Source organism: Etheostoma spectabile, unplaced genomic scaffold (assembly GCF_008692095.1).
Source record: "Etheostoma spectabile isolate EspeVRDwgs_2016 unplaced genomic scaffold, UIUC_Espe_1.0 scaffold00008289, whole genome shotgun sequence".
Classification (NCBI taxonomy): domain Eukaryota; kingdom Metazoa; phylum Chordata; class Actinopteri; order Perciformes; family Percidae; genus Etheostoma; species Etheostoma spectabile.
This window is the reverse complement of record NW_022603581.1, coordinates 6,865-20,329: the sequence shown is the minus strand read 5'-3', so window position 1 is coordinate 20,329 and position 13,465 is coordinate 6,865. Positions and strand designations below refer to the sequence as shown.

The 13,465-nt window shown below is 40.4% G+C and overlaps 1 protein-coding gene across 2 annotated transcripts in view; it reads right to left on the bottom strand.

Moving 5' to 3' along the window:
* Positions 1-7,284, bottom strand: part of pde5ab (phosphodiesterase 5A, cGMP-specific, b) — a 41,084-nt gene extending 33,800 nt beyond the window's left edge. For both annotated transcript variants that reach the window (XM_032508561.1, XM_032508562.1), the window contains exon 1: positions 7,209-7,284. In XM_032508561.1, coding sequence (XP_032364452.1) covers positions 7,209-7,252 — 44 coding nt within the window. In that variant the 5' untranslated portion in view covers positions 7,253-7,284. The remainder of the gene's footprint in view (positions 1-7,208) is intronic.
* Positions 7,285-13,465: the final 6,181 nt, after the last annotated feature.

The window sequence follows — 13,465 nt, the reverse complement described above, 5'->3', positions numbered from 1 at the left end:
GCCTTTAGATCCTAGACGTGGGTTCAGCTCGACTGAACTTCCTCTTCTGCCAAACAGACGCCGTATCGCGGTAAAGCCGCAGCCCCGGGTTAATGTCACTATAAAAAGCCTCCTGGTTCCAGCTGCAGGGCCCCTCCCCTAACACGTTGGCCCAGTTGGAGCTGCCCCGTTTTGAAATATCACAGCGCTCCCAGAGGAAAACCAGCACAAACACACGGGCGTATTTAAAGGTCGTTATTAGATCCAAACAGGGGGGAGACAGCCATGAGAGCAAGCTGGAAAAAAAACTCAAAAAACGAGACGTTATGGACGACGAGACGAGACGAGACGGGACATCTGGTCTGTGTCATCCCTGACACCGTTGGGATTTTCATTGCCCGTTTTTCCCGTTCTTTTCCTTGATCGCCTACACACTGAGCTCTGTTTGGACACACGGATATAAGCGCTTTGCACTCACCCAACTGTGTTAAATCTCCGTTTTAAAAGCAGACAGCTGGCCAGATGTGGCAGGTCTATCTGTTAAGCTAACCCAGAGAGTTACAAACTGTGTCTTCTAGCAGGTTTTATTGACTCTATGTATCCTGTACACATGTTAGACATTGTGTCTAAAATGAAATGTTGTAAAATGTGAAATGAAACAAATGATAAGGATTTAATAAATTCTGATTTTAATTCAGCGTGTGTGTAATAAAAGTGTATATATATATATATATATATATATATATATATATATATATATATATATATATATATATATATATATATATATATAACTTGTAAATTATAGAGTGTGGTGTAGACCTACTCTGGTCTGGGGCTGTTTTGCTGCTTCAGGACCTGAAGACTTGCCAAGATAAAGGAACTATGAATTCTGCTGTCTACCAAGAGATCCTGAAGGAGAATGTCCGACCATATGTTCGTGTACTCAAGCTGAAACGAACTTGGGTTCTGCAGCAGGACAATGATCCTAAACACACCAGCAAGTCCACCACCGAATGGCTGAAGAAAAACAAAATGAAGACTTTGGAGTGGCCTAGCCAAAGTCCTGACCTGAATCCTATTGAGATGTTGTGGTATGACCTTAAAAAGGCCGTTCATGCTCGAAAACCCTCTAATGTAACTGAATTAGGACAATTCTGCAAAAATGAGTGGGCCAAAACTCCTCCAGGACGCTGTAAAAGCCTCATTGCACGTTATCTCAAACGCTTGGTTGCAGTTGTTGCTGCTAAGGGTGGCCCAACCAGTTATTAGGTTTAGGGGGCAATCACTTTTTCACACAGGGCCATGATGGTTAGGATTTTTTTTCACCTTTAATAATAAACACCTTCATTTACAAATTGCATTTTGGGTTTACTTGTGTTGTCCTTGACTATTGTTTAAATTGGTTTGATGTTCCGAAACACTTAAGTGTGACAAACATGCAAAGGAACAGGAAATGAGGAAGGGGGCAAACACTTTTTCACACCACTGTACATTGCAGCTGTAGCTGATGCAGACTAAAGTGACATCTGATCAGGCATTATGACTATTAAATCATTTTAGGGGGTGTGGCACACATATTTTTCATTATTTCCAGTATAATTATGTAATGTCAAGTCTGTCTATTCTTTCAAGTAGACCATACCGACGCCAAAATCTAATAAATACCGTACTAACACCGGCTTCCTATATTGGCGAGCTACATCATACAGGAAACACAACTGTACACATACACACGTGCACACACACACACACACACACAGTCCAGTTCTGTTGCTTGACTGAGATTAAGATTGAATTTTAGATGCTGCGTAGCAACCGGGGAGGCCAGGCCACCCTGGAGATGGTGCATCTTTAATTAGATCACATCTTATGCGCTCCTCCTGGCTGGAGTGCGAGTCGATGTCAGGAAGCTCTGCAGCTGTCGCCTCCTCCAATCATTTTCTCCTCATCCTGACCATCTAATCATCCCGTCGCTCTATTTTCATTTCGCTCCTATTTTCGTGTCCTTTTTTTGACATTGTCCCCCGAAGTCATTGAGCGCACTTGTTCTCTTAACCCTCGTGTTGTCCTCGGGTCAAACTGACCCGTTTCAAAGTGTTTTATATCAGAATTATTAGATTTCTTTCAACCAAATTGTCCAAAAATAACATGGATAATTCCATATGTTCTTAAGGTGACATTAATGATTACTTTTGTTGACGTTTTGGGGTGTTTTACCCATCTGTGATCCACTCAAAATCCTCTGATCTTAACTATTAGTCAAAATAGTCCTATTTTCTTCCTTTTTAACTAAAAAAATCATGAACAATTTGACATAAATGAGGTTAGTTGACCATGAATTCCAAGAAAAAGTGTAAAAACCAATTATTAAACCAGCTCCAGGTTTGTTTGTTTTTAAGTGGCAAAAGTGAGAAATAAATCAGAAAAAGCGACAAAAACATTGGAAAAGCACAAAAAAATAGTCATCTTCAATTTTGACCTGGAAGGACAAGTTCAGGGTTAACGGGAAGACAACACAAGGGTTAATTCCATCCCTACCAAACTACCAATACTTCAAATCCGTCTTTTATTACATGCAAAATACTTGATTCACAATGTGTATGATACACTCTCAGAAAATGAAGTACATAATTGTACCTTTAGGGGTACAATGGCTTGTCACTGGGGCTGTACCCTCAAAGGGTGCAGTTTTTGTACCCTTGGTATAGGTGTTTTAAGTTGAGATCAAGCAGCCAATCAACCAATCATTGACTTACAAAACTTTTACTTACTTTATTTCAAGGCTACTCAAACATAGTGATAATTTTAAATCTACCTTAAATAATTAAGGTCTAATTAAAACCTTTAAACAACTTTTACAACAAATCTGGCTTGGCAGAGGCTGTCTCTTGATATTGGACCTTAACTTTTAAAATAAACGGTACATATATGTACCTTTTAATGCTTGGGAACATATATATGTACCTTTTTGACCCATATATGTTCCTTGAGGTCCAACAATGAGCCCTATGGGGTACGTTAGTATAGATTGTACCTTGGGGGACAGAAATGGACCCCTACTGGACCCCTATTTCTGACAGTGTACTTCTGGATTCATAGGCTATTATAGCCCAGAAACAGCTCTCATAAGAGTAATTAAGGATCTTTAGATCAAAAGTGACTCACAAAAAATTTGATATCCTGCTGCCTTTGACACCGTTGGCCATGACGTTTCAGTCCCGCCAGGATTCCGCGATGTCGCGATTGCGCCAATTCACGCAAATTCAACCAATCGCCGAGGCTTTGGACCGATAACCGGAGTTTCCCGCGACTTCAACCAATCCCAGCAGACCCACGTGCCAGACTCAGCATCAGCATGTGACTCTGAGAGCCAATGACCAAGCGGAAGAGAAAACGGGTTGACGTCACACGTACGTCGCCGTATTCATCGCCTTGTTTAACGAGACGTGTGTGACTCGAACATCTCACTTTTACTAACAAAACGTTCAGCAAAAGACCCCCCTGCCAATCTGCTTAAATTTGAACATCAATGCACGCTTTAATGATGTTTCACTATAAAGTTGCTGAAGGAATGCAATGAGACGTACAGGATGACCTAAATTGAGGACAGCTACGCTCGTTATTATAAGTGCAATAATAAGTTGAAGTCCAATAAGTCCTTTATCAAACTGTATGAATGAGTTTCAGCCCAGGATTAGAAACTAATTAAAAATGTACATTTTTTAATTTATATTTACATTTTTTTACTGTTTTTTGATTCCCAGTGGTAAAATTATAATGTGTTAGTAATCACTACACACAGGCCTGAAATACACACATGCTCAGGACTTAGTCATGCACAAATGGAGAGATGTCAGAGTGGTTGGGGGGGGGGTACGGTGCCTTGCTCAAAGGCACCTGGCAGTACCCATGAGATGAAGTGGCATCTCTGCAGCTACTGATCCTCACTCCCTACTTTGGTCCGTACGGGGACTTGAACCGACGACCCCCGGTTCCAACCCAACTCCCTACGGACTGATCTACTGCCCCCCCAAAGGAGAAGATTAACAACCTACAGACACATGCTGTATGTTCAAATTTGATTCATTCAATACATTTTTTTTTTTGTCTTAAATCCATCAGCCATTTTCAAATTAGACCAAAATTTGCAGCATCCTTATTGGTAAAGTTCCTAGGAAAACTCACCCTTCTCCCCAAAACAAGTTTCCTTTTCATTGACTTTTTACTTTTAGCTTTTCTTTTGCAACTTTCTCTGTCTCTCGCAACGTTTATCGCAATTTTTTTACGAAAGCTTCCGCGACGTCGGGCCTTTTGGGTCGCGACAATCTCAAAAAAATCTGCAAAATCCTGGAGGGACAGATCGTTTGAACTGAAAGGCTTCATCTGGTTTAACGTGTCCTGTCTTATTTCATATGATGAAGGATTTTAAAAAGAAGTTTGACTTTAGTCAGTAAGGTTAACACTGTCAGGTTTACAGTTAGTTGGTTAACACTTAATTTAACGTACTTAACCCTCATGTTGTCCTTGGGTCAAATTGACCCGTTTTACTATATCTATATATTTCCTATATTTCCTTCTTAACTACCCAATTGTAATTACCCCAAATAACATCATTGATTCCACACAAATCTCTACTTTCATAAATTTTGGGGTGTCTTATTCAACTTAAAAAAATAGTATTGAGTAAAAGTTGACATAATCCAGTCTGTGATTATCCATCAACATCCATTCCTTTAATTTCAGTCTAAATTATTCCTAATTTCTGCTTTTCTAACTCAAACATTAGGTATAATTACCTATAAATGAGATTTACTGACCCTAAAATTCAAAAAATAACTGTAAAACTAAAGTGTTGAAAACGTCAAAAAAGTGACAAACATTGAAAAAAAGCGTCAAAAGTGATGAAAAAAGAGACAAAAAACTTAAAATGTCGATTGAAAGCCTCAACAAAAGTGTTGATTTTCAATTTTGACGGGAAGACAACACAAAAGTTAAAAGTAATTCAAGGTAATAAGTTACATTCCTTAATACTTTTATACTTGTATTACAGTAATTGAAATAGTTACAATACCATTACATTTTAAAAAGGGTAACCTATTATATTTCTATTGTAATTTCCCCATTGGGGATCATTAAACAGATTAAAATTAAAATTAAAATATTTCCAAAGTAACCAACACTGGTGAGGACTGGTACATCAACATAGTCTGTAGTAACATAGTGCCAATAAAGTCTAGATTGGTGTGTAGAAAGAGATGAAAAACATAGCTGGGTTAGGACAAGAACAATAAAGATTTAAGAGAGTTTATTAGAAATATGGCCTTAATTTGGAAAAATGCACTGCCAATGTCCCAATAATCTCATTTGTTAATGGACATAACATAAAGGTAGCACTACAATCTAGTTATTAAGGGTGTGACGAGATCTCGTTTTACGAGATCTCGCGAGATTAAAACGTGACGAGATTTCTCGTCAGGTGAAAAGTTGTCTCGTGAGGCGATGTGATGTCATTACTATCGAAGATCCCCCTGCCACTTTTAAATCATTTGTGTGGCAACATTTTGTTATTTTTCTGTTATTTACACATTTATTTTATTTATTACTGTTTATTTTTTTTATGTTCGGTTTGTGGAAAGGAGTTAGATTTCTCGTGTGAAATTGTACAGGGCAGAAGCCAGTTGGTAGAGTTTATACTAAACATTTTGCAGTGTTTGCACGTCCTTTACTGCATATAATTCATTAAAATAGTAAAAAAAAGTTAAATAACATTCATCATTAATAGTTGATTTCAAAATGCACCTAAATTGTTTTGCATTTTGTGATTTTTCAGTTGAATAAAAAAAAACTATTTTCCATTCATACATTTCATCGAGGATTTCTTTACATTTTTAAAAAAAATCTCGTCTCGTCTCGTTCTCGTGAACCCAATCTCGTGATGTGTCTCGTCTCGTGGAGTAAGCGTCTCGTCACACCCCTACTAGTTATGACTTTTACTTCCTCTATTGATTTGTATAGTTGTGTATCTGTACATTTCGCTGTCCTTCCAACTGAATTTCCACCCTTTGCTTATCTTATCTTTTCTTGAAAACATAAAAACACGGAACATTTGTTTTGCCTCCACATCTCCATCCACTGTAGTAGAACTACTACACCATATATACTATCATAGCTGTCACATGCGATAAGATATCACGTCGACCTTGAAGCTGACTGCTCGTGTGACTCTTGATTTTTAGACCGTCTTGGGAAGGTGTTGGACCGCTTCCAAGACCGTAAAGGGGCCCACATTATCGAGATTGGTTGCGATTGAGGAGCGGTCCAATCAACCCTGAGGACCGGCTAATGAGAACAAGAGCTTTTGAGCCGAAGCCGAGAGCAAATGTCTGCGTGTTTGGCAGGTGAGGATGGCAGATTACCTTAAGAAGATCCCATGGGGCCCAAATCAGCTCTGCAAACCTATGATTATTGGACTCAGCTGCTCGGTCTTGTCTCTTTCTCTTGGAAGTGATTCGTCGCAATGAGACTTCTGCCAAATTGTCGCTATTTTTCTGTATTTTTCTGTCTGCCTGTTACACAAACATCAAACCTCTAGGGCAGGGGTGTCCGAACTTTTTGCAAAGAGGGCCAGATTTGATAAAGTGAAGATGCCCGGGGGCCAATAGTTTGTTTGGACATTTTTTAACTACAAAAGTTATAAAACAATTTTCATTGTCACAATTATCTTAATTTTTTTTAAATGACAAAATAACCAAATATAAGCCACTCAGGCAGATGTGAACAACTCTAAAAACACAAATTCTGCCTTTCATTCATGTCTGCAGAGTCGGACAACATTGAACAAACTGTATTAATACCTTAAAATCTAAGGTCTAAGGTATAAGCCTTATACCTTAAATTTAAGGTATAAATCTGAGGTATAAGGTTTGGTGAAAGGTGAAAGGAGTTTCAAGTTTTATGATTTGTTTATTCTGTTTGACAGTGCAGGCGGGCCATAAATAATACATTATAAGACCAAAGCTGCGGGCCGTAAGAAATCTGACCGCGGGCCGTGATTGGCCCCCGGGCCGGACTTTGGACATGCCTGCTCTATGGTGAGGAAAAGGCTAGTTTGCAAATTTAAGGAGACATCAGCACCAATATGGGTGGAAACAGCTGGAGTAGCCTCAAGGCAAATCTGCAGGATTTTACATGTAATAACAGGTTTCAGATGAGGGCGATCGCCTTACCTTTTGGGGGCGTCTAGGACTTCTGCCAGCTCTTCGTATTCCATGTGAAAGACACTGGAGAAGGAGTTCTGCAAACATAATACAAATACATTTGTCTGAGTGATGTGTCTAGGACTCGCTGGGGGGTGACGTGTGCTTTGCATGTCGTTAGGATCAGGTGACAACACAAATACATACAGGGTTTTAGTTTAGTCTACCTTAACCCTCGTGTTGTCCTCGGGTCAAATTGACCCGTTTCAAAGTGTTTTATATCAGAAATATGGATTTCTTTCAACCAAATTGCCCAAAAATAACATGGATGATTCCACACAACATTGGTTTAATTGAATTTTTGGCTGTTTTATTTAATCTTTTAGCATTTGAATTATTTTGTTTAATGGTTTCAAAACAGTATCCGGACTAAACTTTGACGTCTACCCATCTGTGATCCACTCAACATCCTCTGATCTTAACTGTCAGTCACACTAAATCATAAATTCTGCCTTTTTAACTAAAAACGTGTGAATAATTTGATATGAATGAGGTTTGTTGACCATGAATTCCAAGAATAAGAATAATAAACTAGCTCCGTTTTTTTTTTTTTAAAGCACCAAAAGCTGAAAAAAGTGAGAAATAAATCAGAAAAAGCGACAAAAACATCCGAAAAGCACAAAAAAAATATTCATTTTCAATTTTGACCTAGAAGGAAGAGTTCATGGTTAACGGGAAGACAACACGAGGGTTAAAAAGGTGTGTATTCTAGCCATATCGGCTTCCTCATTCCCTCCAATTAAGCCATTACGGCTCAATCTCAACATCCAAATAACATCTCTGAGGATGAAAAAAAAAGTGACTTTGATCTATTACCCATCAGCCTCGCCAGGAGGAGATTTTACTTCGACATTCCAGCGCTCCTTTCGCCTTTCCCCACCTTATAGGGACTTGTTTTCACTTAACCTGCACTCCGAAACCCTCGCAAAAGGATCATTTTTCCATTTTTAAGAGGTGGGGACAGGATGTTAAAGATAGACAATGCTTCTTGGATTCAGAAAAATCTGCCCCCCCCCCCAACCCTTACCCCTGCGTTCACATACACACACCTTCCCTCCGCTGGTGTGTATAGGTGAGGGTAATAAAGCTGTTTTAAACAGAAAAAAGGGACCTGGCTATGTTATGACATTTACTGGGGACTCGGGAACTGCAAGCTGGGACGTTTACACCAGGATGACACGGGATAATGGATTCTTTCCCCTACATGTGGGACTATGGACATAAATCAGACTTGTCGTCTTTTATTCTTGGACCAGGGAAGGAATTACATGACAAAGGAATGGTTCCTCAACGCCTGTGAGGGTTCATCAATCTACATCATCATCACATGACCATACTTCATCAGATACATCAATCTCATGCAGTCATTTCATATCTATATTCCACCCGTCATCATTGTATATTTAAACCCAAACCCGATAACAATAACCATACAACAACAACCGAAAACTCAAATTACCACGGACACGATACGGACCTTTACAGAAGAAAAAAATAATATTAATTAAATTAAAATGCTCATGTTATAGCATGGACCTCCAGCCATTTTCTCAATTCATACCACGACACATCACTGTGTCATTTATGTGTTTAATAGAGGAGAAAGAAAATATACCGTATTGGTCCTAATACACCCTCCCCAAATAATTTTATTTGAAAGTATCTCTAATGAAAACACACATTAAATAAGACAAGGTAGGTAATATTTTCAATATATTTTTAGATGTCACTTTCAAATTAAAAGGTACATTTTTCCAACGCCTAGCTGAATGACTGCTCCTGTAATGGGCATCCCTATGGTTACGTAATCACACCAAACACACATATCTTGCAAGATATACTCTGGCTGTTTGCATTTTTAGACGGTGTATCATCTCCAAGGCAACGCTTTGTTGTACTTCGGTTCTAACTTCCAACTTTTAGGCTTTTTTGTAGCTTCGTATAAATCATTTGTTGAATGTGGATAATCTTTCTAGTGATGAATTGGCAAAAACACTTTGTATTTCTCGGAGTCACTGCTCTGCTATGCTCTTCCGTCACTCTCTCGCTCGCTTGACCACTAACGTTTCCGGACTTTCGGCCGGTCGTGGATGCCCCGTCTAAAACCCCGTCTAAAACTCAAACCCATTTCGAACCAGCTGTTTGAAACCTAAAAATAAAATGGATTACGGATCATTTCTTTTCTATATTTTCTAACTGACTTAACCAGCTGACTTCTCTATTGGCTGTTGAAACTGGTGACGTCACTTATTCTAAAACCAGCCTGAACCAGCTGAAAGTCTAGAACCTGTTAATTAGACGACCCCACTTTTTCCAGATGTATTTACCGGAGAAAACAAAACATCTTATATTTGGATCAATACGATAAGTAGAAGTAGCTCTCCAAGTAGCAAAGGCCAAAGTAGCATGAACCAGTTCCATATATCAGCGTTATGTGATTTAATTACAAAATTAGGAAACTCTAATCTGTTACAGTTACTAGGAAAAATGTGTGATTCAATTACAGTTACCTATGAAAATGTTCATATTACATTGGGGCAGAGCTGTAGTCAAGACCACCTTTGTCGAGTCCAAGACAAGTCCAGGACCAGGACTAGTTGAGACCAAGTCAAGATTGAGTCCAAAAAGGTTTGAGTCCAAGACCAGGACTAGTCGAGACCAAGTCAAGATTGAGTCCAAAGAGGTTTGAGTCCAAGACCAGGACTAGTCGAGACCAAGTCAAGACCGAGTCCAAAGAGGTTTGAGTCCAAGACCAGGACTAGTCGAGACCAAGTCAAGACCGAGTCCAAAGAGGTTTGAGTCCAAGACCAGGACTAGTCGAGACCAAGTCAAGACCGAGTCCAAAGAGGTTGGAGTCCAAGACCAGGACTAGTCGAGACCAAGTCAAGACCGAGTCCAAAAGGTTTGAGTCCAAGACAAGTCCAAGACCAGGACTAGTCAAGACCAAGTCAAGACCGAGTCCAAAGAGGTTTGAGTCCAAGACCAGGACTAGTCGAGACCAAGTCAAGACCGAGTCCAAAAAGTTTTGAGTCCAAGACAAGTCCAAGACCAGGACTAGTCGAGACCAAGTCAAGACCGAGTCCAAAAAGTTTTGAGTCCAAGACAAGTCCAAGACCAGGACTAGTCGAGACCAAGTCAAGACCGAGTCCAAAGAAGGTGGAGTCCAAGACCAGGACTAGTCGAGACCAAGTCAAGACCGAGTCCAAAAGGTTTGAGTCCAAGACAAGTCCAAGACCAGGACTAGTCAAGACCAAGTCAAGACCGAGTCCAAAGAGGTTTGAGTCCAAGACAAGTCCAAGACCAGGAGTAGTTGAGACCAAGTCAAGACCGAATCCAAAAAGGTTTGAGTCCAAGACAAGTCCAAGACCAGGACTAGTCAAGACCAAGTCAAGTCCGAGTCCAAATCTCAGCGAGTCCGAGACAAGACCAAGTCCAAAGACCAGCGAGTCCGAGACAAGTCCGAGACCGTAGAAAAATGGTATTGAGTCCGGACCGGATTTGAGTGCTACAGCCCTGCATTGGGGGTTACATCTGAGTATTTTCTGTTGAAAGATAGGCTATATGTTGATTGATGTTGATTTTGTTGCTTGCATGTTTTTCATGGATGGATGGACGGATGGACGGATGGATGGATGGATGGATGGATGGATGGATGGATGGATAATATCTTCTTTTGCAATATCCAGCCACAACCCTTTTGTAAAGTATGATGCTATTCTGATGCTTTTCAATTGGTTCTCCTGTTTGAATTTGCAGCCGTTTGACAGTTAAATTACAGATGTATTTCTTTTCAAAAACCCGTTCCAGTGCTGGAAGTATATAAAACATTTCTTACGAAAATCCGGGAAGGGTTTGAACAAGCGTGCAATGCAAAGAATGTCTGCCCAATGTCAATGTCCAACCTCAGGAAACATCTGCAGGTACATGTAAGTGTGGTTAGCTTCCAGTTACTGCAAGCAGGCATAGTAAATAAAGTAGAATTGACATGCCTACACTAGACTTCTAATGTGTATTGTCATGACGTATTTTAGCACCATTTTCTGCATAGTGCATGTCCAGTAGTTCATATTTAATCGCCATTCAGAAGAAGTTAGAAAAGCACTCAAAAAGTAATTCAGTGTAATAAGATACACTACTTTGACTAAGTAATGTAACCTTCCCTACAACATGACAGTGTTAGGCCATTGCAAAATGATTTAAAGGACAAGTTCACGCTCAAAGGTGGGTCAACAAAGCTTATGATTTTGACATTTTGCATTATGTCTCCAATTAACAAGCCATTGGTTTACTTGGGATTTTATTTCTGGGATCTAAGCCATTTTTACCCCAATCTTTGGGTTGCCTGGTTTCCTCGTGTAATAATGATTGCATAACTGTTATCCACAATTAAGTTATGGACATCACGTTTTTCACAACAACATAGACTATCAATGGAAATGGGAATGGAAACATTGGTACGACTATAAAGACACAATAACACAATTATGTAACCAACAAAAAACAACGAAAAAGCTTCTTTCAAAAAGTAAGTTGTACCATTTCCAACGCGTTATTCTGTCTGCTAAGAGACAGAGAGACACATCCATAGGCCGAAGTGCTGTCCTAACACTTCCAGGGGACAGAGGGACTGACCTGCCTGCTCTGCCCGCATTGTACAAACACTACAGGTCTACCTGTATTGGTCTATAACGTTGCATTAATCAGGTAATTTAGTTTGTCTTTGCAGAGAACAGAGATGCTAGATTGTCAATTTTACAGCTGATTGTCTTACTTTGTTTACAACTTACAGATGGAGTCTGGAGATGATTGATACGTACTGTTTACTGTTCACGGGCCCTATTTTGACGATCTGATACGCAACTATCAAGTAGCTTCGGGGGCGGATCTCGGGCGCTGTTGCTATGATACCGGCGGATAAATGACTCCTGCGCCTGACGCAAATCTAAAATGGGTTGGTCTGATGTAGCTACATTACGCATAGGTCTGGTTAGGGCGTAACGTGCAATACATCAATCAGAGCGTTAATTCACATTCCCTTACAAAGCAAGCGTGCTTGTTTGATGGTGGATTGCTATTATAACGTGGATTTGCTAGGCGCACGCTCTTGATACATCCATGGGTTCCCAGCCGAGAAGACCGACGTTTGCTATTGACTTTTCTTTTAGACAAAATGTAAATAAAGAAATGTCACAAAAACATACTTTCCAATGTTTTGGGCTCACTCTAACTGAATCCTGAGCATTTGGGTTAAGTGGCATCGACCCGTGCAGTTCAACATCACATCGCCTAAAGTCCTCAAATAGTTCCTCATTTATATCATCAACACATCCGCAACTCATGGGAATGTTGTGTAAAACAAGGCCATATCTTTCCTTTTATTTACGTATGGTTTGGAAAAATGGGAACTGCCGGGTCCGTGAGAAGAGAGAAGCAAAGTGCATGTGCTGTGTGCTCACTATACATCACGGCCCAGCATGCGCCCTTAGAATAGCATCCGAGTAGCGCGCCTCTGACTTTAGACTCGGTATTTCCTGGTCCGTGGTAGAATTGTTTCCTGAAACTGCATGAGAGCACGATGGAACACGCCCCGTATTTTTGCTGAACCGCCTCCGGGAGTGCAAGCTCGTTCCCCGATTTCCCGTCGTGAAGGAGGGAAAAGTCCGCTGTGCATCGGGTGCAAAACAGGAATGATACGTACATTCGTCGGTGTACGAAGTCAATTGCACTGGGTGCAAGATAGGGCCCTCCATCTTACTTTACAAACTTCCACCTGTTGCAGCTACCTCAGGGGAGAGAATGTATGACACTAGGTGGTACAGCCTGTGACATAAACAATAAAAAAACTAGAACTGCACGCAGTTTCAACGGGGTCCAAGCCTCCCCGCGCCAGTCGTCCCCAGCGACCCAGGGAGCGCGCCAATCACTACTACACTGCGAGGACCGCCTCAGGAGCGGGCCTAGATGGTATCCGTCAAATTTTGTAACATTCGGATGAGCGGTTCATGAGAAATACACTTTTTTTGTATTTGTAGCGCCACCTAGTGGCCAATGTTCGGCCAAGGATTTATTTTGGCCGAGATATAGCAAAGTTGGTGTTTTCAGAGTTAGCTACACAAATTTGTTTGCCCGTAATATGTGCAATTTTTATTCTATAAATAATCTTTATGCAAACTTTTGTCAGGTCGGTCTGGAGATGCTATGTGCCAAGTTTCGTGCAGATCCATTGC